Source organism: Corvus moneduloides, chromosome 1 (assembly GCF_009650955.1).
Source record: "Corvus moneduloides isolate bCorMon1 chromosome 1, bCorMon1.pri, whole genome shotgun sequence".
NCBI classification, from domain to species: domain Eukaryota; kingdom Metazoa; phylum Chordata; class Aves; order Passeriformes; family Corvidae; genus Corvus; species Corvus moneduloides.
The window spans coordinates 123,689,728-123,712,254 of NC_045476.1; the positions used below are offsets into that span (position 1 = coordinate 123,689,728).

Genomic DNA, 22,527 nt, shown 5'->3' on the forward strand with positions numbered 1-22,527 from the left:
TTCCAGTCACTACTCCAAAAATGCCTTGCTCAAGGTTTCCACTTCTGTTTCCCACTTCCTGTTTTACGAGATTTTGGCTGCTGCACCTTTTGTTGCGGATTTTACTTGCGATGCCCTTTCCCCCCTCCTTTTTACCTACTCTGAACCCCTCAACACGCAAATACTCTTCGTGGGGCACCACTGAAAGCGCAGGCAGCCGAATCCCCTCGGGGCCCTCCCGGCCGCAGCGGGGCGGGCGCGGGCGGCAGTTCCGGCGGAAGGCGGCCAGGGCTTCGGGCCCGGCGTGGGGAGCTTCCCGCAGGGATGGTGCAGGACCCGGGCCCGAGGCTGGTGGCCGAGCTGCTGCTGCGGGCGGGGCCGGCCGGCGGCATCCTCTGCCTCTGCTCCCGCGCCTTCGTCGAGTGAGTAGCGCCGGGCGCGCCCCGCGGGTCCCTGTGCCCGCGGCCGGGGCAGCGTCCCGCTGGGACGTGCGGGAAGGGCCGCGCTGCTGCGGCCGAGGGGCTGCAAGGGGAGAGCGGTTTTGCAGGAGTGTGCACGAAAGGACCCCGATAGGCCGTGTTTGTCACTGGTGGGGGGGAGCAGAAAAGGGTGAGAGGAGCCCCCAGACGCCGATCCCGCTGGCCGGAGCCAGCGCCCTGCCGGAGCCGGAGCTCAGCGCGCCCTCCCGCCCCCTTCCCGCTCCCATCCGCGGGGGAACAGCCGGTTTCACAACGAGAGGAGGACCAGAAAATTTAGCTCCGGGGTGTTCCGCGTAGCTGCAGCATTTTCTGAACGTCGCTCCTATGGCCTTTCCCGTCAGACTTTAATTAAAGTGTTGCCTTCTCCAGATGTTGTTTCTTTTTATTTGCTTCGCGTGTCTGGAGTCACAGGGCAGCCCGTGTGGGAAGGGACCTAGAAAGGTCACTTGGTCCAGCCTTTCATGGGAACGGAGCCTAGAAGAGTTTAAGTACCCCATCCAGTCTCATCTTGAAACGTCCAGTGATGGGGATCTTATTGCATCCCTGGGGAGGTTTTTTCCACTGAATGATTGGTTTTACTGTAAAAAAAAAAAAGTTTCTATGGTGACTTTCTGCATCGGTGTCTGTCTTTATTTTTACAGAGATCGAAAATTATATAAACTGGGATTAAAAGGATTTTATGTCAAAGATGGCAATGACAGTACAGGTAAGGTAATACAGTGTACTATGCAATGTGATGTGCTGTCATTCTTAAAGTGAGTTATGTGTGGTTATTTAAGTTGTTCCTGTTTCTGTGTTGTTTTTCAGTACTTTTGTTATGGGGATGGATGTGAATAATAACACTTGCATAGCTTTCAGGTTATCATAATCTTGATGCAAAAGTTTGTGTCAAACCAGGTACAGTGCTCATTCCTGTCCAGGTAGACTTTACCACCTCACATAACATTCACCTAGTGCATGGAGCAGATTATATCACAGATCCCTGACCTGGTCTTAAATCATGATTTCAACTTAGCCCAAAATTAATTGCATAATGGAGGGTCTGTGGATCCTAGATGTTTGTCTCCTTCTGTGTCTACCCCAGCCTAGGACATTAGCTGTTGCTAGGTAATCTGCTGAGCCAGAAGTAGAGAAGAAGCAATAGCACTGATGGGGACAATTATGTTTCTCATATATACAATGAATCATATGACAAGGACCAGAGTCTCTCACATGGCATGCTTGTAATCTAGGAATTATCATGGTATATACTCTTAACAAATTCAACACCACTCCCTTACTTCATCCTCCAGAATTCCTCAAGTTTGCCTACCTGAACATAATCCTTTTGGTATTTCTTTTTATCATTGCTGTGTTGGTAGATCCAACAGCATAATAGCTTGATTTGGAAGGAATTCTGAACAGAAACAGAAGCTGATAATAGCACAGATTAGATGGAGGCAAAGTGAGAGGAGTGAAAGAAGGAGATTGTAAACCATGTTTTTGTGCATATATGAGTGATTTGTGGTGAGAATAATTAGTTAAAAATGGAAAGTGTGTTATGTGATAATTTGGCAGTGAATATATCCTGAACAACCAAGCCAAAAACCTTGAATGTTTCAGTATTATCAACTGAATCAAGAGCTTCTGATTTCATAATTTCCATCCATATACAGCTCCTACTTTCTCAATAATATTTGTAATTTTATACACAGATGTTGTTGCTTAGCAATTTGATAGAAGTGCAAGCTTGCTGGGGGGGGCAGAGTCAGGCAGAGAGAAGGTTATGAGGCTGTGCAAGTACTGCTCAGCAGCAGCCAAAACATCAGAGTGCTATCCACACTGTTTCAGCCACAGATCCCAAGCACAACGCCATAGAGGCTGCTATGGAGAATGTTAACTCCTTTCCAGACAGACCCAGTCCAGTGTTTCGGCTGTCAAAGTTACATTTTGATTCCTACGGATAGTTATGCAGAAACTGAGGTGTTCATGAAGAAGATTTTTAAACGAGAAAGGAAGCATAAGAAGCAGTTCTGCTATTTTTTGTATGCCATGCTGTGGCATTGAGGTGTCAGAACCAGATTATATTCATGTAATATAACTTATTAACAGGGGAAGAACAAGCATCTGAGGAGGAGAACCGTTATCCCAATGGGAGATTAAAGGTGGATACTAATCATGCCCTGGGCGTGGAAGAAGTTGAACTAGACTCAGAAGCTGAGCTTATGAAGAGCATGGGATTGCCTCTTCAGTTTGGTGGGCAGTCAGCCCACAGGGACTTCGTGGTAAATTTTTACTTGCTTTATTTGTTCTGTTTGTGTAGTGTTTCCAGTCCTAGGGATGTGCTTCCTCTCAGTTATTCTGAGATGGCAGTTCATGGAAATGTATCTGAGCTGCCTTGAAGCTGCCTGCATTGCATCCTGGTAACAGCACACAGCACCTTGGTCTGTCCAGGTGAACTAAACAGGGTCAAGGCTGTGCTTTATGCTTCCACAGCTATACTGCTCTCGTGACTAGAGAGACCTGATTTAAAAGAGCCGTGGTAAAGCTGATGCTGCACATCAGGACAACTAGTACACTCCAGTCTGAGCGTGCATTTTCACACTGTCTGTTTTAAGCATTTAGCTTTGTAAAAACTAATGTAAAAAGCTAGTTTTTCAAATCCCCCTTGCAGCTGATAAAGCCAGGCTGTTCCAAAAGGCAGGAGTGAGGCTTTGGTGCTCTGCTTTCCATAGTAGGGAGGATCTGGGCTTTAGAAGAGGCCTGCAGTTTTCACAAATAAAAAGACAGTGCAATATTCACAGCATCCACTTCATGGTGTACAGACCTCCCTGACAGTGAGACAGTACTTTTGTGCAGAGCACTGCATGGTTCTGACCTGATTAATTTGTAAATAAATAGGAGAAACTTGTATGTGATTTTAATTGATAACTTGTAAATAGACCATACAGATATCCAACTTCAAGCCCAAAGTCTGTGTGCAATTTTTGTTGCTATCTAGTACTGTGCAAATAAGTTGAATGGGAAAATAATACATTTTCTTATTAGATTACTGCTAAGCATTGTGCTTTGGACTGTGTGTACTAACATGACATTATGAAGGATATGGATGAAAGATCAATGCCAGTTCTTCTGTTCTAACTTCTTCATAGTCCACCTTATGCTTTTGTCAGTGTAACAAAAGTAACGATTGCAGCTGATGGGCCATTTGGAGTAATATCTGTACATTTACAGTATCTTGCCCATGTGAATTTTGCCATCACTGGAAGCCCCTCTGAAGCAAGCAGGTTGTAACTGGTGAAACCAACAAGTTACCTTAGTCTTCCTTTCAGGAACAGGTTTCTGTCTTCTGTTCCACCAGACAACTGTAGTAGCCAAGTTTGTTGTAATGAGTGAAACGATTGTATTACACAAATGAAAGGGCTGCCTTTCTTTGTGCAATACAATCATTGCAGGATTTGGGCAGAAGGTTGTTGTTTCCTTGTATTTGTTAGCCACCTTGGAGATTAGTATGGGATGGAAAGGATATTGCTCCACTCTTTTGAGTCAGTGTCTTCAAGACATACAGAGATACAGCTGCAGGATTTGCTGGGGCTTTGAGTATAAATGATGCTTCTTTTTTGTGTACAGCACCCAAAGATAGCAAGGATTTAACATTCTATGAGGTTGAGCATTATGTTCACTATCCCAATAAGACACTGAACCATGTTTGCTGGTCAGGCAGATACCGGGTGAAAGTAAGGGTCAGCCTCCACAGCCCCATAAAACAGATCCTTGATGTTACCAAGATACTGCTTTGCTGTTGAGCTCAACCCTGTGACCCTTCAATTCCTGACCCTTTAGGATTTTATAGTGTTTCTTGTCTTTCCTTTTGAAGCTTTGAGCTACTAATGACTTCCCTCTCAGCAGCCCCACTTCTGTCTACCATTCTGCTTTTTTGTATGTGTTTCTATAGACTTTCTTACTGCTCTTTCTCACAACTTCCTCAGAAGTGTCAGTCGAGGTTATGTAGCAGGGCCCTATCAGACCCAGAAACTACAGCTTTTTTAGGGAGAAAGCTAACAGCAGGATTGCAGTGAGAGGGAGGGTTCCAATGGAAACAGAAATGTGATCGAGAGAGGACAAGACTGTATATACATTGTGGACTTCTAACTGTGTTTTTCCATTATCTTTTAGGCAACAGAAAATTACAGAAAGAAAAATAACATGAAGATTATGAAAAAGAAAAAGAAGAAGAAAAAAGAGTTGCAGCAAAAACATGAGGATAAAATGGGGCAGGAATGCCAGGACAAAACTTGTGGTGGTTGTATCCAGTCCATTTCTGGTGAGCTGGCCCTAGCTACAGAGCAGTGTGAGATGAGCAGCAAACCTCAAGCTTTAGTTGAAGGGAATTGTGAAAGTTCAGAAAGCCTTGCAAGTGAGACTTTACCCAGTGTACTTAAGGAAAAATGGGAGAAGTATTGGAGCGAGTACGGAGAGGGCCTTCTATGGCAAAGTTGGTTGAAAAAGCACCAAGAGGTCTCATTGTCTGAGGGCATCACAGCCTCTGAGCCTTGGAATAGTCCAGATACTAAGGAAGAATGGGAGCAGCATTATAGTGAACTGTACTGGTATTATTGGGAACAGTTTCAGTACTGGACAAGTCAAGGATGGACTACTGAGAGCTCACATGGTGACAAGGTGGAAGTTAATGGGGTTACACAGGAGACTGGTCCTTTGAGAGAAATGGACTTGGTTAGCCCAGGACCTGAGCACAGTGAAGTGCTGAGCTTGAAGCTGTCTCCCTCCAACACCAGAAGTGAGGAAAGACTCCCTTCAAATGCTGAGCCCCACAGTGAAATAATCTCTGGGATTTGTAATTTAAATCTGAATTTGGAGGAAGTGGAACAGAGCAGTGCTGCTCTAACTGTAGCCCACAGTGGTCCTGAGGAACAGAGTTCGTCTGACAGTGGAAGCCAGAAGGAGCCCTGTGATGGAGGAAGCAGGAAAAGGAGAGCATCTTGTGAAAATAAAAGTGTTAACCAGTCAGGTAATTCAAAATCAGATAAAGTTGGTTATCAGAATTCTCAAGCGCATGTCTGTGTTATTTTAAAAAGTTGATTAGGTATTTTGTGGAATGATTGCATACTTGATTGCTTTTTCTTCCCTCTGCTTCTTTGGATGATTTCTCATCTCTAACCTATATAATGAACGTGTTCTTCAGCCAGAAGTGATATTAACAGAACATGTACTTCATAAATCTTCAAATGTACTAAAGAAATTGGTGAGAGATCACTGTTAGTACATATTTAATTATTTATCTTAGTCTTGATATTGCAGCTGAGACTCTTGAGTCTGCTGCTAGTGACTTTCTAAGAGAGGAAGAAGCAGATGTGGTCCCATCTTGATTCTGCAGTAGAGCTGGAATGGGAGAGGTGAAAAGAAAATCTCCTTTCCAAAAAGAAGTGAGAGGAGTGTTTAAATCTTCACTTATTAAATCTGTGGGAATATCTTTGCGTAGCTAATGAGATGGAAACAAAATTTTATGCACAAGGAGGAAACTCTTGTAGGCATTTTATTTTTCTTGGAGAGATGAGATAATTTGAAGTTTGTCCTGCATAAGATTGTTAACACTACAGTGTAATACTGGAAGCTTTATTAGTATGTTGTCTCTCAAACAAAGACAGGTAAAGATGTGTGTTTGGCACAGTAACTAACTGTAGCTGCAGGGGTACTGTAGGGACAGGAAGATAAAGAATTGATTTATGCAGAAGGAAAATACGATGTATCTTTTTTTAGGTGTGCAGGAGCCATGCAGCTCTAATTCAAATGAAAAAGAGCAGTTGCTGCTTCATGACCAAGATGAAGATGAGGATGAAGAGCCTCCTGAATACAGACATGTCAAAGTCAAGAGAAGGCAAGTCATGAAATTTACATGAGCTTTTTTCTCATGAAGTCCAGGTCCAGGAGCCTTCTGATTTATACTAACTATACCTTTGATTGAGGATGTGAGTTAAAATGTCAGTACAAAACCACATAGTCTTCCATCACTGCTTATTGCTTTGCCTCATAACAAGCAGTGGATATTTCCTCTCTTCCATTGCTTTATGAAAACAATGTATGGCCTTGATGACTGTACAAGGTGATGATACTATTCTTGTGCTACTGAAGTATACAAGATTGTTAAATTGCATAGGGCAGCTTGCTTATTTAGGTCTAATTAGTATAGACAATCCCAGAATGACAGTAAATAATTTGCATTGTTCAACTGAATTGAACGCTGCCAGTAAAATTCTCAGAGCTATGGCAGTCATAAAATAGCCAATATCTGCCTTGTCACTGTCTTTTTCTTTCTTCTCTAAAAATATATAGTCTCAAAGATAGTGAGATGTTTCTTCCTCTCCAATAAATTTGCAAACTCAAATGTGAAGGAGTGGGTGGAATTGTTACCTCCTAATCATACAGCTTTGGTTTTATTCTAGTATTTTGCTGTTGTCACAGCATCAGTAATAGATAATAATATAGATAACATGAGAGATGATGAAGGTAATTTGGAAATAGGGTGAGCAAACACTGTCTTCATCATGTAGGGCTTGATGTTAAATATTTTAAGAGGTCATTCAGAATAACTGGAATATTATAACCACAGTAGAAGGGCATTGCTCAGTAGAATTGTGTAAAAAACCAAACCAACCCAAAAATTCATGCACATGAATAGAGTGGTGTTATCTGCTTGGTTTGGTTTCAGCAGTTTGTGGAGGAACTTACTTGAAGCCCACATTCAGATGTTTTCAATATGCAAGATTTTTAGTGGTATAGCTGTAAAATGATTGGTTTTTTCACAGTAAGTGACTTTGTCATCTGTTTTTTCCTAGCCATGAGCTGGATGTGGATGAGAACCCCATGGAAGATCCTGAGGAAACCTGCTCTGTGTTGGGTTTCAAGTGTGGCACAGGACAAAAGTAATTACTTACGAGGAACTGTGGGGTTTTTCATAGCAAGTCAGCTCTCTTGTTATTATGGAAATAGACCATTCATCTCCATTTCCTTTTTGTTAAACTTTTGAAGCTGATTCCCAGAGTTAGTCTCTGCTCTCACTAAAACTGTCATCCTTGAACTAGAGAGAGATGCAGAGTTACAGAGAATAATTAAAGAAAACTGCTTTGATGCAGAAGTGTAACACATAAGGTACTTGCAGTTGTATAAATGTGAAGTTGCTGGTCAGCTACTTAAATTAGAGCTTAAAGGCTCTGACAATCAGTGGTCCTCTCAGTTTGTAGTTCTGTGAGCTGAGATCATGGGTTTTAAGTAAAATGTTGCCATACTAGTAAAGTGTTGCCAGGGTGTTGTTCAGTGAATTTTTTTTAGTTGGCTGGGTTTTTTGTTGCATTTGCTAGAACGTAAAAGTAGCTGTTTTGGGGGTTCTCAACAGCCACCAAAATGATCTTCTATTCTGCTAATCAAGATATTTTTTTCATTTCCTATTCTTCAGGCTGGCCTGGGAAATTGTTTTCATCTAAAGTTATACAACTATCAGAAAAAAAAAATCTAAAACTAATTAGGTTAAACATTTTCAAATAAAATTTTCGTGAAGGTACATTATTTTGCAGCTACATCCAGTGACATATTTTAAGTGGAGCAATAAAAAAACACTTAAGCCTAAATCATTTTTTGTAGACATCAACATTTATGTTAAAGCTTCTAGACTGGAAATTAACTGACTAAGTCCTTATCTATCTTTCTATCTATTTATTTTCAGATATGGTGGAATTCCAGATTTCACCCACCAAAGTGTGCAGTACTTGGAGAAAAAAGCAAAACTCAAGTCCAAATTCTTGGATATGCGTAAACCAAGGAAGAGCAAAAACACACACATCTTCTTTACAGAGGAATCTGAAATGATATGCAAAAAAAGCAAAACTTTGAAGAAGGTAAGTTTAGTCATTAACACTGTTATAATTCATAGATTTATCTGCTCCCTTAGCTGATGTTGTATTATGAAGTTGAAAAAAAAATTAATTGCCCAAAGTAGATGGCATTTTCAAATGTCAGTCCACTGCTCCTCTTTTTTTTTTCTCCTTGTTTTCTCCCCCTCCCACCTATGTGAAGAGTATTTAAGTTAGGATGGCTGTGGAAAGGCACTGGTGGGTCCTGTCAAGAGAAATGTGAGCTTAAATGGCCAAGTTATGCGAAAGTCATTCCTAACATCTGGCTGCACATAGTTCTAGAGATGTGTGTAGGTTTCTACTGTTACTAAAAGTGTGTCTGATTTTAAATTGCACTTGAGGCCAGTTGTTAATACTGGCATTTCAGCAGTAACAGAAAATCATTGTGTAGATTAGTGTATTTCATGTAACTCCATGTTTTTGGTAATTTTTAAAGGGGTTTGCGTATACCTCTACCTGCATTTATTTTCACCTGTAACTTTATCCTTTTTTTTAAATTCAGAAATTAGTAAGAAGTAGAAACATTTGTTGGAGACTTCACTTGAGTCTTTTTGAAAATCTGAGGGGACAGATTTAATGTTACTTCACCTTCTTCTGGGATGCTTGGCATTCCCCAAAACCCAGGTGTAAAGCACTGTTTTCTGATAGTGACCATACATGTTACATTGGACTCCGGTCCCACTGCTATAATTTTTGATAAATTTTTGTCTTCTACCTGGGGCCAATATAGTTCAAGGGCAACTTTAACTTTGTGAAGAAAAAAGAAGTTATACATTTCCTCAGACTTTCAGGTAAGGAACTGCTCCAGGTCTAGAGCCATTCAGAGCAATCATAATGTAAAAGGGAGCATCTACATGTGCCTTTGAGGAGTTTGGAGTGGCATCTGTGTGTTGGTTAGGAGCTTATGTCGAGCTCTCTGCTGTGCAGCAGAACCCTTTACCACGTGCACCATCTGGTACATCTTGAAGGGAAGGCAACTAATGTGTGAAGGTAATTTCACCTGTTTATGCTAAAAAACTCTGAGAGGCAGAGTACATACCTGAATGCAGATAAAGATAGTTGTGAAGTAGTAGACTTGGTCACCTGGGCTGTGGCAAGTGTGACTATTTAGGTATTATACAAGAATTATTTATTCTATTTATCTGTTGATTTTTTGGTTGGTTGGTTGGGTTTTTGTTTCTCTTTTGGAGGTAGCTGGCATCCAGTTCCCAAAGACAACTTGTTTCCAAACATTTTAAAAAGGGAGCTTTAAAAAGGGACTTCTTGAATGTTTTGAGTCTGGATATTTTACTGTTTTCAAAATACACATGGTAGAGAGAGCCTGCAGTGGCAGGTGCTTTTGAACTGTAAGGCTTTTAAAACTGTGCTCTGAGTAACAGATCACCATCTGATCATCTGTGGTATTTGACAATTGCAGGTGGAAATGTTCCTGAAGCAGGTTAGTAAACCTGAGGAGGAAGACACGTCCCAGCCAGCCACCCCTCAGGGTAAAGCAGAGGCATTGTCTGCGAGCAGCAGCGACTCAGAGGGTCAGGAAGGCGTTGCTGCCACACAGAGTGTGACGCCGGACACTGAAATCCAAGAGCCACCCTCTTCCAGTGTGGCCTGCACAGAACCTGGAGGGAGTAACCTTGAGGGGGAGGTGCAGGACACTGCAGCGAGTGGCCCTGATGAGCAGGGGGCAGGGAGGCCAGAGCACAGCGGTGGGCGGCAGCTTGTCCCTCTGGATATTCCTGATTATCTCCAGCCAGACATGGAGGATGTCAGCCAAGGTAAATCAGTTTCCTACAAACTGATAAAAGGAATTGGCAGTGGACTTAATACTGCCTTCCCAAGTTACTGTGTCATGCACTACTCATTTATTTTGTTAATTCAAACAGACTCATTAGGTCTAAGGAGTAACGAAAGCGATTGAGAGCTGTGCTAGTGGAATTAGCTTATTCCTGGAATGCCAGAATCCCAGGTCATGTCTTTAATGTTGACAGTATTTCTTTATAGATGAACAGCCATTGTTTATCCTCGACATGGTCTGAGATTTTCCCTTCACACCTTTTTTTCCTCTGCAAGAATGATGGTGATTAACCTTAGGTAGCTGCACAGACCAGCAGGTTTTGGGTTCAAATGCACATTGCTGAGCTCTGGGGAGCATGTGTTGTTAAAGTTATTTTCTAGCTTAAAAACAATCAGTATTATGAACTTCTGTATTTAGCATTAAACAAAGGAAAGCAGGATTATACAGGTTTTTATATATAATTTAGTCCTTCCTACAGTAGTTCAGTTACGTTGGATTCCTACTGTAAAACTCTTGTCTAGATTGGTTTTTATTCATAACTGATATAAGAGCATTAGATTGGTGTCTGATCCACTTGTTTGCTCCTTATGTAGAGTTCATTGTCTTCAGTTGAAGATTAAGGCTCTTAAATAATGGGTGAACTGTTATGATTTTTAGGACCATGACTAATCCATTGAAATACAGGATGCTCTTTTTTAATTTAAAGCCACTAATCTTCATCATCTGGCAAACAGCAATAAAGAACATTTATAGCAGTGTTTTTAAATCTTAACACTCACCTACCAATTACATTCCTAGCCTACAAGAACAGTGACTGTTAACTTTTGCAGTGTCTTCCAGCTGTAGATGAAAAAATTACTGTGAAGAACAAGGAGAAGAAAAGAAGAAGAAGGAATAAAAATGCACTGAGAACTATACCTCCTGAGATTGCTGCTGATCCAGAGCTGGTCAAGTACTGGGCACAACGCTACCGGCTCTTCTCTCGGTTTGATGAAGGAATTAAACTAGACAGAGGTGTGTTCAGTACCAAGTGTGCTGCCTTGGTAGTACAGGATGTATCCAAACCTGTGGCCCTTCTTGCAATTTATTACAAATTTTCTTAAAGGAGGAACACTACTGAATGTGTGTTTGCACCCGTGGATCAATTCCATCCACCCCTCAGCAGGCAGGTGAATGGAAGTCTTGGACTTCACAACGGCTTTTAGTGTGGGACACTCCTGTCCGCATTAGACATCAGCATCCTTACGTTTGCTGATGATCTTGCCTGGACCCAAATCATACTTTGTCAGGACGTTTTCAGAAACTCAGTGATATTTTTCTATTTCTATATTTTATAAAATAATTTTGTGAAACTTCCAAGTATGCTGATGGATCTAGTTTCATTCTGTTTTTATCTGACTTGCAGCAGTCACTTGCAAAGCGACTTTTTTCCATATTTACTTGGAAACCACTTCAAATCATAAATTTATAGGTAAAAGAGGAATTAGGATTACTAGGTATTTTTTGTTTGTTGGGTTTTTAAGCCTTCCATTTCTAATGCTTTGCTTCATAAACTTGCAGATTAATTGGCAGACCAGACATTGCGGTGAAGAAAATAAAATGTTGGATAAGAGAGAATACATTTCTGGTTTTATTTGCTACACAGCATAATCATGATGTAAAAATTTTTCCATAGCTGTGCCTGTGGACTTCCCCTTGATAAACTAGAATCCTCAGCAGTCAGTTCAACAAAGCATGTACTGAGATCGAGGCATATCAGTTTGCTTCAGTGAGAATTTGTTTGCTTAGCAAATCTCTGGACTGAGCAGAGTTTATCATCTTCAAAGCCAGTGTTTCCTGGTCGAATGCACTAAGCCAAAATTCTTGGGATTAATGCTAAACCTTCAGTTTTATGTGGGGCTTGGTTGTTTGTTTTTAAATGAGGTGACCTTGAAATAAGAGGTGAAAATACATTTCTTCCTCTTCCTTTGCAGAGGGTTGGTTTTCTGTTACTCCTGAGAAAATAGCTGAGCACATTGCTGTCCGCGTTAGTCAGTCATTCAACTGCGACATCATAGTGGATGCGTTCTGTGGGGTTGGAGGGAACGCTATTCAGTTTGCACTGACCTCAAAAAGAGGTAAGTAGGTGTTGTATACAGTGCATTCGTTTGTTTCTTCTGTCTTTTTCCTAAAAACATTTGGGTATGTGCTCTGTTTGTTGCTTTGTTTTCTTTTTCAGTGCTTCTGTAGCAACAGCAGCTGTTTTGCTTCATCAGACTCACAATATGACCTCTCTGTTTTGAAAAAGGATCAATAGAACTGCTTTTTCTATTTTAAGTCACAGTTGGATTTGTGTTGTAGTCAAGACTGTGTGGCATAATGTCTGGTCTGTCAGATGCTCTGGAGATCACTGGTAAAAGTGGGCTTCTGTCAAAGCTGCTGCTTTCCAGTTGTTACTTGAAGTCTGTGTACTCAAAACCAGGTTACATGTGAATAGTACTTAAAACACTTGAATGGAATTGCCTGCAGATTCAGCAGAACCAAGTACAGAAAAGTAATGAGGACTTCATGATAGTCTAATGCCAGCTAATGAAAGTGTAGATAAATGTTGAGAGTACTTTCTGTAAAAACATTTCCTGCTAGATACTCATACCAGTTGATCTAACTCTTCTGAGTAATGTTTGAGCAAGAAAAACAGTAGTTTTTCTACTGCATTAAATTTGGTAAGCTATGATCCAATCTATAAATCTCACTTGGCTTTTTGTATTTCCTGGCTAAATTTTAATTTCTCTTATTATGTACTATTCTTGTATCATCTGTCTCTCTTGGGCTGTGTTGGAGTTTTTTAAACTCAATTTTCAGAACTATGTGGCCAGCCACAGATAAATGTTTCTCTTTAATGAAGGCAAGGAGTGAGTTTCTAATTGACTTCATTAAAGTTGTCAGGCTCCTGCCAAACCTGCCACAAGAAGGACTTCTCTCTTAGGCAGACAGTGCCGTGTCCGCTCCTTGAGCCGAGCTGCGGGCTTGTCACAGCAGTCGGTGTCTGACTGCGGTGAGCTGCCGGCGGTCAGGTGGCGTTCCCGGTTCCCGTTAATCCCCGTGTTCGCCATCTCTCGTGGGCAGTGATCGCCGTCGACATTGACCCCGAGAAGCTGCGGCTGGCGCGGCACAACGCGGAGGTGTACGGCGTGGCCGAGCACATCGACTTCCTCTGCGGGGACTTCATGGCGCTGGCGGCCGGCCTGCGCGCGGACGCGGTGTTCCTCAGCCCGCCCTGGGGCGGGCCCGATTACGCCACTGCCGAAATCTTCGACATCCACACCATGATTTGCCCAGACGGATATCCTTTCCAAGTCATGCCTTGTGGAGGAGTTATCTCTTTCCTCTCCTCCCTCTCTTCCCGTGGGGTTTGCGTGCCCAGTTGGCTGACTGTGGATGATATGGGTGGCAGCTGGAGTTCCAGGTGCAACCCATTTGTTTAGTCCTCTTCCCACCTAAATTTAAATATATTTTTTTTTATTACCAGAAACCCCAGTGATGAGCCATTCCTGAAAGCAAAAAGTCCATTAGAGAATTGAGTAGCTTCTCAAGTTAAAGCATTGATTTAGCAGTTTTAATTCCTTTATATTATTTTATTAAAATACCCCAAAGTAATCAAATAGGCATGTGGTGTATATATAGAGAGAGACAATAACTGGTTGTGTGAGCTATGACCTTGTCATTAATTCCACTTTTTAACTGATTTATAAAGGGAATATCTTATTTAAAATATCTTACTAAAGCTGTCTCAGTCATAGCACCTGCCAATGACTTGAGAAATCACAGAAGAGTGCAAGGAAAATAGTAACTATTTTAACTAATATGTAGAATTCCATACTAGTTTATTAACAGTGATATTGAGCACTCATTCATCTGTGAAGGTATTAACATAATAGTTTCATCATATGTGAAGTGTGGGGTTTCTTTTGTCCAAGAATAATCTAATTTGTTCCCCTTTTTTCCTAAAATGTAGCCATATCTGTAAGAGTAAGAAAATCTTTGTATGCATGTGTGAGAGATTCCACAAAATGGATTAAAAAAAAAAAAGTAAACCAAATGTATTAGCCACAAACTACATTCAAATTTCTCAAACACTTCTCTGTAGTTCGGTTAAATTTTCATAAAAAGTGAGTGTTGGGGGCTTTTTTCTACTTTCTAGGGCACTAATGGTGAAATAGAGTTTCTGCATTTAGACAATAATAATGTCTGCATTTCAGAAGAGAATCCTACACACTCAGAAGACTAACTATAATTTAACTGCATAATAGCTGAAATTGAGACATACTTTCAAAATGAATGAATATTAAGAAACTTTTCCTTCCCCATTCTTGTTTTTTCCTTTACTGGCTTGTACCTTTGAAATTTTCAGGCTCTCCAAGAAGATCACCAACAATATTGTGTATTTTCTGCCTCGGAATGCTGATATTAACCAGGTGTGTTACTGGATGAGGTCTTGGTAGTGAACAAAATGCTCAGCTGACTTAAAACATAAATATTATGAGCACATACATAAGACTTTTAAGTCTGTTGAGCTGAATGTGGGGTATTTGGGGTTTTTGAATTTGACCCTTCTGTTAAGAAGTGATTTCTGTGTTTGCAGTACTTTTGGTATATTTAGAAATGGGAGTAGATTATTTCCATGGTTTTGACACTGTTTCTTCTTAAAGCAACAAATTGGAGTTTCTTGCAGAAGTTTCAAAGCCAATTGCCAGACAGATACATCATTATAAAAATATCAAAACCCAACATATTTCAACCAGCTCTCACTGTCTGATAAGTTGGTGAGTCCCAGACCTTCATGGCTTTCAGTATATGAAGGAGTTGCAGGAAATTGTAGCCTGCAGGTGCTGCTCTCACTGATGAGTAGATCAGGCATAAATGTCACACCACCAGGGGTGGTACTGATGGTGTCCACACAGGTGTGTGGTTCCATATGGGTTGCTTCCATTGTAGTGATTCAAGATAAACACAGAATTTGTGGCGCTGGTGTGGGGTTTTCTGTATTAGGGATTTTTGGTAGAAGGTTTTTTTTTTAAGCAGTTATATGACTAACAATTCCCCTGAGTGTCTGGTTTAGTTTCCTCTGTGTATTTTCTATGTTAATCATGTCTTGTAGCTTTTTTGCAAAAAAGGGAGCAGTTCTTCTCACCTGCAAGATGCCACAGGGCTTCCCAGGACTTTTTCCTGCTTTTCCAAAAGCTCTGTCTGACTTAGAGCAGGCAGGGTGTCAAGCCATATGGTGGCTTGGGGAATTGTTGGTGGCAAACAGCTGGCTTGAGAAATAGGCTGAAATTCACATGGCCTGAGTATTAGCACATTCTAAGTCCATGCTGTGCACAGGATTGTTGGTTTGGCAGGTGATGATTCAATCCCTTTTTGCATTTCAGGCTGGTGAAATGTCAAAGTGGCTTATGAATCTTTGAACAGGGACTTTAATTTTAGGTAGAGTTTCTCTAATTTCAACTTCTTACCACTGCCTTTTATCAAATGTTTAATTTCCATGATGAAGAGTGACCTTAGCAGTTTCCTGCTCTACTCATGAGCACTTTTTACTGGATTTATAAACGGCCAAACACATCTGCATTTCGCTTGTGTTTCCACAAAAGCATCCAAGAGTACTCCCCACAGGCTTGCAGCTGTTCCTGCAGAAGAGCTCAGCTTATCTATGTGATTGGGCCAGGTGTCCTGCCACCTCTACATCTTGGTGCAGTTGGCTCTGAATGATGTTGGTGTAACATCCATGGGTTTGGCTTTACACAGATGGCTGCAGAGTAACAACTGTTGCTCAAAACCATGGCTTTGTTGTTAAAAGTAAGTGGCTGAAGTCCTGGGTTCAGGTCTGTTCAGTGTTCTAGGCTATGGGCTCAGGAGGAGAAATCAGCTCTGTATGCCTTTCTTTAGAAAATCTGTCAGTATAAGAAAAAAAACCCTAAAGATTGATGATCTGAGAGGGGGAAAGTGGATGTGAATCTAGCGCACTGTTTAGGGAAATGTCTTCATCCTGTGTTGACAAAGGTGTGGAAAACATGACTATTCCAAACCTGACCTTGGTGGTTACTCTGGTCCACAGGAGACTGGTTATGGGTTTGGCTACCAAAATCTCTGGCTGTATCTAAGAATGAAGTTTCTGGATTTAGTGCCACTACACTTCCAGGGCTGTGAATCTCCAGCAAAACAAACAAAAAGTACCCCAGAAGTCCAGCAGTTAGAAGCAACCTTGCAATAAAAATACATTTAACTGTTAGTTAAGGTGGTTCAAAGTTAGTGGAAAATACCTACTTTTAATGGAAGATAGCTATTAGGTCACTGTTAGATAGCTAACATAGAATAGGGATATAGGGATTCTGCTGCTGGAGTGAAAGCAGGTGGTAGCTTACCTTGACCTAGCTGTGTCAGAGGACTCTGTTCATTGTCTTTTTGGGGGACAAGATATCCTGGCTGGTTCCACATGATTTTATCCCAAAACCAGCGCTTATTACTTCTGCAGGCATGGCCACTTCTGTGTAGAGTTGGTCTTGTAGAGAGAAATGGGATTCTTGGAATTCCCTTAAAAGAACGGAGTTTAGGTCGAGGAGAAGTGAACTTTTGTACTTCTGCCTCAAGAGGGAGCAGCGAACCAGTGCAATATGGTTGGTTCATTTACAAGAAATGTAAAAGCATTTCCCTGAATTGCATCGAATCTCCTTGTTTACAAACATGTATTTGTTAGAAAATTTGTAATGTGTGCAGGTCTGTTTTTAAGTTGAATTCTTTCACAATATTCTTTCTAATTAGCAAAAATTAATAATAATATAGATGTGTGTGCACGTACATTTAAAAAAATGTATGTTTATTACTGCCTGTTATGCATTTCATAAAGGTAATTTATGAAGTGTTTAGCAAGCTGTGCTCTGCCTCATTGCGGGGGGGGGTGGGAAGTGTGTACTCAACCTCTGGGACAAGGAGTCATCCCAGGTAGTCCAATCTCTTTCACAGACTCTTTTCTGTACCACATAATACTTCTGTACCTTCGTATTTGCAGCAAAGAAGGAGGAACCTGCAATTTGTTGCTGTAGAACCTTCTTGCTAATAGTGGAATCTATTCTTTTGATCTCTTTGTAGAAGTTGTACTCATTTACTGGTGGTCTCTCACTGGTGGTCAGAATGTTGTCAAGATGCATGATGGCTCCCCACAACAAACTGGTCAGCCTAAAATGTTGGTGACCTGGTCTGTTGTGAGACAGATAACCACATCAGCATCTTTACCTAGCCTAGCCAGGTTTGGGAGACGGAGTAATGAGGAATCGGGAGTTTATTACTTACCTTGCCCTGTGCATGGTTAGCAGCTCAGGTACTGGATTGTGCCTTAGTGATTGTTTAAAGCTTCACCATTCTTTGAAGACAGGCATACTGGTGTTTGTGGTAGCTGTGCCTCATTTTGTGAAATTGTACTGTTGTTGGAGCTTTTGCTGTCCTGAATGTTGATGTCTCAGACCTGGCTTATATTTCAAATGCTGCCAGAATACAGGAATGGCTTTTTGTTTCTTGTGAGCCTAGAATTAAGCGAAGTGTTCTGGACCTTGATAGTCCTACAAAAAATACACATTATGCTGGTACTTTTCTTTTTTCTTGTCTTTGTTCCCACCTCATCTCCATCAACCATTTTGAGGAAATCTGGAGTTAGACATTGAGTCCTTGTTCTGTCTGCAATTCTGTTGCCTGGATGGAAAAACACTTGCTGTGTTTCTGTTTATGAAAGTCCAGTTGTTAAAAATGACTGCTCAATGAGGGAAGTGTAAAGATGGGTAAAAACACCTTCATTTATTTGAATTCTCTTTTAGCTATGATTTTAAACTGGAGACCTAGCCAAATGGGGCCTGCCAAGCAGAGTCGTCTTTATTTAGGAGTAAATAGAACAATGAGCAAAGCAGGGACTGAGCAGCCAGGAAATGAACAGAGGTTAATTTGATAGTATTTTTAAGAGGCTTGAGTATTAGGGGAGTTGGCAGGTGAAGGACTGTGGGTTGATGTGTTTTGCAGGCTGATAATTTCTAAGTGAATGTAATTCCATACACTTCAGCTGTGACTATTGTGTTAATAACAACAGTTTTTAGGCAGCCCACTTTAAACTCACTCTGTCCTTGATAAAAGAGAGAGAGCCAGAAGTTACCCACAGCATACACCAAGCCCGAGTGATACTTCTGAACTTCAGTCTTCCTAAAGCCCATACTGCTTGAATACAGAATTGTAGTTTGCCCACTCAAAGTTAAAAAGAAAAAAAAAAAAAAGTCTGGCCTGTCAAAGGGTGGCAGCACCACTGTGACGGTGGCACAATTCAACTGCATACCTGTCCATTTTCAAATATGCTGCCTGAGAGCATTTTATTTTATTATGTTCAGTGTAAAGAATATCACTGCCTTCTTTTTCAAGTAGGTTGGGTTTTGTTCCCCTTAGCTTTTAGGCTGGGTGAAGGGGGAGGGAATTCTTCATTTTATTAGTATTCTATAAAATCAATTCATTCACAGTGTCCTTGTGTGACTGCCTATCAAGTTAAAAAGCTTGCGTTTCTCGTACCTCAGAAAACTTTATAGGAAGGGAGAAAAAATGATAAAATTTTTGTCCACAGTTATGTTAGTTGGTGGCTGGAACAGATAGGAAGTTACTTTACTTAAGAAATTTCAGTATGATTAAAAAAATCAAAAAGCCTCTGGAAGACCAGCAGGAAAACCTTCAGGTTCAAAAATACACCTGAAGAATATAAAGGAAGTTTGCAACTCAAGCAACTTGTGCTGCTGAAGTAATCTTCTGTTTGTTTCTCTATTCATATATTCATCTTTTATGTTATCTCCTTTCCAAACCTGTTGGCTACTTTTTTGATGTGTTCTGGCTGTGTCTGTAGCTGTGGGCTCTTTTTAGCAGTAGTCACTGAACTGAAGGATGAAGCATCCAGGTGAGAAGGATACAGGGAGGTGTTAACACAAGCTGCAGCCTTTACCTCTGCCTAGGGACAGCAGCACAGCAAAGGAGGCAATACCTGTCCACCCAAGTAGTGTGGGTTTGGGCTAAAGAATAAACCAGGATAAGGAGAGTTGCCAGCAGGGAATCACTGTATGTACACGGGAAAATGCAAAATAAAGGAAGTTTGGACTAGTCAAGTTTTTAAAAGAAATTAAGAAGCCTTTCTGTATTCACCATTGTAGTGCACTGCAAAAACAGATGTTTGTCAGTGTCTCTGAAAATAGCTGAGTACCTTTGTTTTTCTCAAAGCCTCGTTCCTCAATCTGCTGTTATTTTTAGAGGGTGTCCCTCTGCCAGGCTGGCACCCTTCTGAAGCTTGGTGTGTGGCAGCCTTCCCTCACTACGCCATCAGGGCTGACTGAGCCCTGCCGAGGAAAACTTGGCAACTCCTACATAATTAAATTTGCAACCTCCAGCAATTTACAACTAAGCATTGTCACAGAGAATTTGCATTTCTCTCCTCTGAATAGTGGATGGGTTAAAGAGCATATAGTACCAGATCTGTCACAGCAGAGCTTATTCCCATGTGTTTATTTCAATTTTTGTCACCTTTGGGTTTATCAAATACTTTTAGTCGTTTTTTGAAATTAGTCATAGTTATCCTGTGTTTAACACTTGGAGACCAGACACAGCATATGTACATTCTCAGCTGTCCTTTGGTAGACACCACCCATCAGTGTAGGGGTATCTTGTTTTACTTGGTCTTCTAAGAGAAATATTTAGTAAACACTTGTGTTTAATATCAATGCATTAGTCATACTTAGATATGCTAGTGACACAAACTGTGTCCAGAATAACATAACCCCAAGACAGTAATTTTAATATTCTTATATTAAATTGACTAATCCAATTAATATTTTAGAATGTTTAAGTGACATCAGCTATAAAGTGCAAAGCCTCTTCATGCTTTTTTGGAAGGGACATCCCAGCTTCTGTTTGTAAAAAATTAAAAGTTAACATCTTCCTAGAAAAACTAAGGATCACCCCACAATGCTTTTCGGATTTCAAGTAAGAACAGAAGTTGTAAAATTAACATTCCTGATCACTTGCCAATTTCAGATTCTTGTGCTATTTATAAGTCAGCCAGCCTCTGGTTTTTTACTTAAGTGGCAGGTTCCTCTCTGACAAGAACGTGGAGCGTTTTTTCCTATCACCAGAAGTTGAAGGATGAAAAAACTGCTCATGCTTTTGTTTTTGTCTGCAGAAACAAAAAAAAAAAAAAAAAAGGGAGAAAATAAAACCAAAGCAAAAAAGTAAATGTTTGATTTAGATAAGTGTGACAGTTTTCTGGGCAAGTCAGTAAAGGTTCAAAGTGTAATTTAAATTAATCTGTTATTTTGTCTTGATAGTAGGCTGGTTTTTTGCTCACATTAAAATAGAGGAAGTTCAGCATGTTTATTTTTAAACCTTGACTCTGCACGACAGAGTCGAGCCTCAAGGGGCTTTAGAAGTGTTAATAACAGAGTCTGAACTTAAAGTTTCAGCTGCTAATATCATCTGTTTAAAGATCAGTTAAAATCTACTGCAGGCTTGTAGACCTTGATAGCTTTATGGGTGCCCAGGAAGTTTCCCTGCATGGGGAACTATAGAAATAACTTTCCTGCAGCAGCCTGGGGGAATGGCAGCACAGAGCAGAACTGGCTGTGGAGCATGGACCCCCCCACAGGACAGGTCCTCAGGGTCCACAGTGGAAGGGGAAAAAAGCAGACAATGTTCAGTTTTGGTGTTCATCTGTTCGTCCTTCTGACTTTGCGGTCTCTCTTGATGAGGAATTGATGGCCTGTGAGCTGTTACCCTCAGAGGGCATGCTGAGTAGGAACAGAAGAGGGGAGAGTATTGCATGCTCCAGTCCAAAATGCAAAGTCTGCTGTGAAATGTTGTCTGTCTGTAATCATTGAGCATTAAAGGTGTGCGCCGGGCTCAGTCAACAGAGCATGAATGGTGAAATTCTCACTCACCCCAGTGATTGTAAACACAAAGCTGGGACCAGCGCTGCCTGACAGGCTCCCCCAGCCTGGAGAGGCACCACTGCCCCAGCCTTGCCCTCAGCACTGCCTGTGACTCCAGTGCATACAGCAACTTTTTCTTTGGCTGCAATAGCAACTACAACAAACTGTGACCATTTTTTTGAGTTTCTCTGCCTGCTTGGGGGTTGGTTTTGTTTGCGTTGTTCCCCTCCATGCTGCCACTCTTCAGTGCAACCTTTATGCTTCTAATTACTAAAATTGATTTTACTCTTTCCCCAAAATTTGGGATGTGACATCTTTCAAGCACAGTTTACAGCTTGCTTTTTGCCACGTGTGGGTGCCTCAAATGCCAAGTACCCTGCAAACCGGAGTTTAGCATCTCTTGCCTCAGCACAGCATGTCAAGTTCTGAGTATTTCTCTTTGCTTCTGAAATCCTCTTATTTTCGTGATTTGGGTGAGGAGGGTTTTTCAGTCACAAACCACAGACCGCTCTGTGATTAAAAGGAGACACAAAAAGAGGATCCAGAGTCATTAGCTGCCAAGGAACATTTTCCACCAGTATTAACAGAGCAGAGATAGATTTTTTTTTTTTTTTTGGATGATTGTTTGTGCGAATTAAAAGGTTTAGGGTTTTGCCTCTTTTCCAGTGCATTGATTGGTTTACTTTTTGTTCTTTGTTTTTCAGGTGGCTTCCTTAGCAGGACCAGGAGGGAAAGTTGAAATAGAACAAAATTTTCTCAATAGCAAACTGAAGACAATAACAGCTTATTTTGGTGATCTAATAAGGCATGACATCTCCTGAACTCCGTGTGGATTCTTCCAACCCCAACCTCCCTGACTGCTGCTTTGCTTAAGCTTTTGTACAGCTGGCTGGTCAAAAATCACTTAAAGCCATTTTCTGCTTTAATTTTTGTTCACAGAAATTTGTTCTGTTTATTGCTACTGTCAATAAATGTTTTATAATAATTTTGACAAAACTTTAAATGTGGAAAAGCTGTGAATTTGTGAAGAAAGATCTTTATAAAATGCAGTCTTGCAAGGTTCAAGCCCAACCTGTGGGAGCGGGGTTCAGGATTTCTTTGTAACTTTCACATGTGCTACTTCTGTGCTTGCTCTGGTTTTGAGCATCCAGAGGGTGAAGAAGAATAGCCTGAAAGCCACTGGGGTCAGGAGCTGCTGTCTATGCTTGAGAAGCAAAAGCATCTGAACACAGGTGGAACTAGAGGGTCAGGTGCACCACAAGGGGTTAACCCCAGTTCACCTTTCTCGCTCCATGCTGAGAAACCTTTTCAGGTTTTCTTTGCAGGATGAAGGTTCAGACGTTAATCCCAGTGAGTGCTCTGGCTTGCTGCAGCTCAGAGAGAGCTGGGTGTGTTTGTATCTGGAG

At 41.1% G+C, this 22,527-nt stretch overlaps 1 protein-coding gene across 3 annotated transcripts; it reads left to right on the top strand.

Annotated features, from left to right (window-relative positions):
• The first annotated feature begins 245 nt into the window (after positions 1 to 245).
• On the top strand, positions 246 to 22,124 carry TGS1 (trimethylguanosine synthase 1). Of its 3 annotated transcripts, XM_032125743.1 has the most exons (13): positions 246 to 401; positions 1,100 to 1,164; positions 2,550 to 2,722; positions 4,614 to 5,466; positions 6,216 to 6,333; positions 7,292 to 7,378; positions 8,176 to 8,347; positions 9,780 to 10,134; positions 10,995 to 11,168; positions 12,128 to 12,271; positions 13,260 to 13,476; positions 14,530 to 14,608; positions 21,826 to 22,124. In XM_032125743.1, the coding sequence occupies exons 1-13, from the start codon at positions 304 to 306 to the stop codon at positions 21,940 to 21,942; spliced, it is 2,652 nt and encodes an 883-aa protein (XP_031981634.1). In that variant the 5' UTR covers positions 246 to 303; the 3' UTR covers positions 21,943 to 22,124. The 3 variants fall into 3 exon arrangements, with proteins under 3 accessions (XP_031981634.1, XP_031981644.1, XP_031981654.1); XM_032125753.1 differs by lacking the exons at positions 13,260 to 13,476; positions 14,530 to 14,608; XM_032125763.1 differs by lacking the exons at positions 13,260 to 13,476; positions 14,530 to 14,608; positions 21,826 to 22,124 and adding an exon at positions 12,373 to 12,899.
• The last annotated feature ends 403 nt before the right edge of the window (positions 22,125 to 22,527 follow it).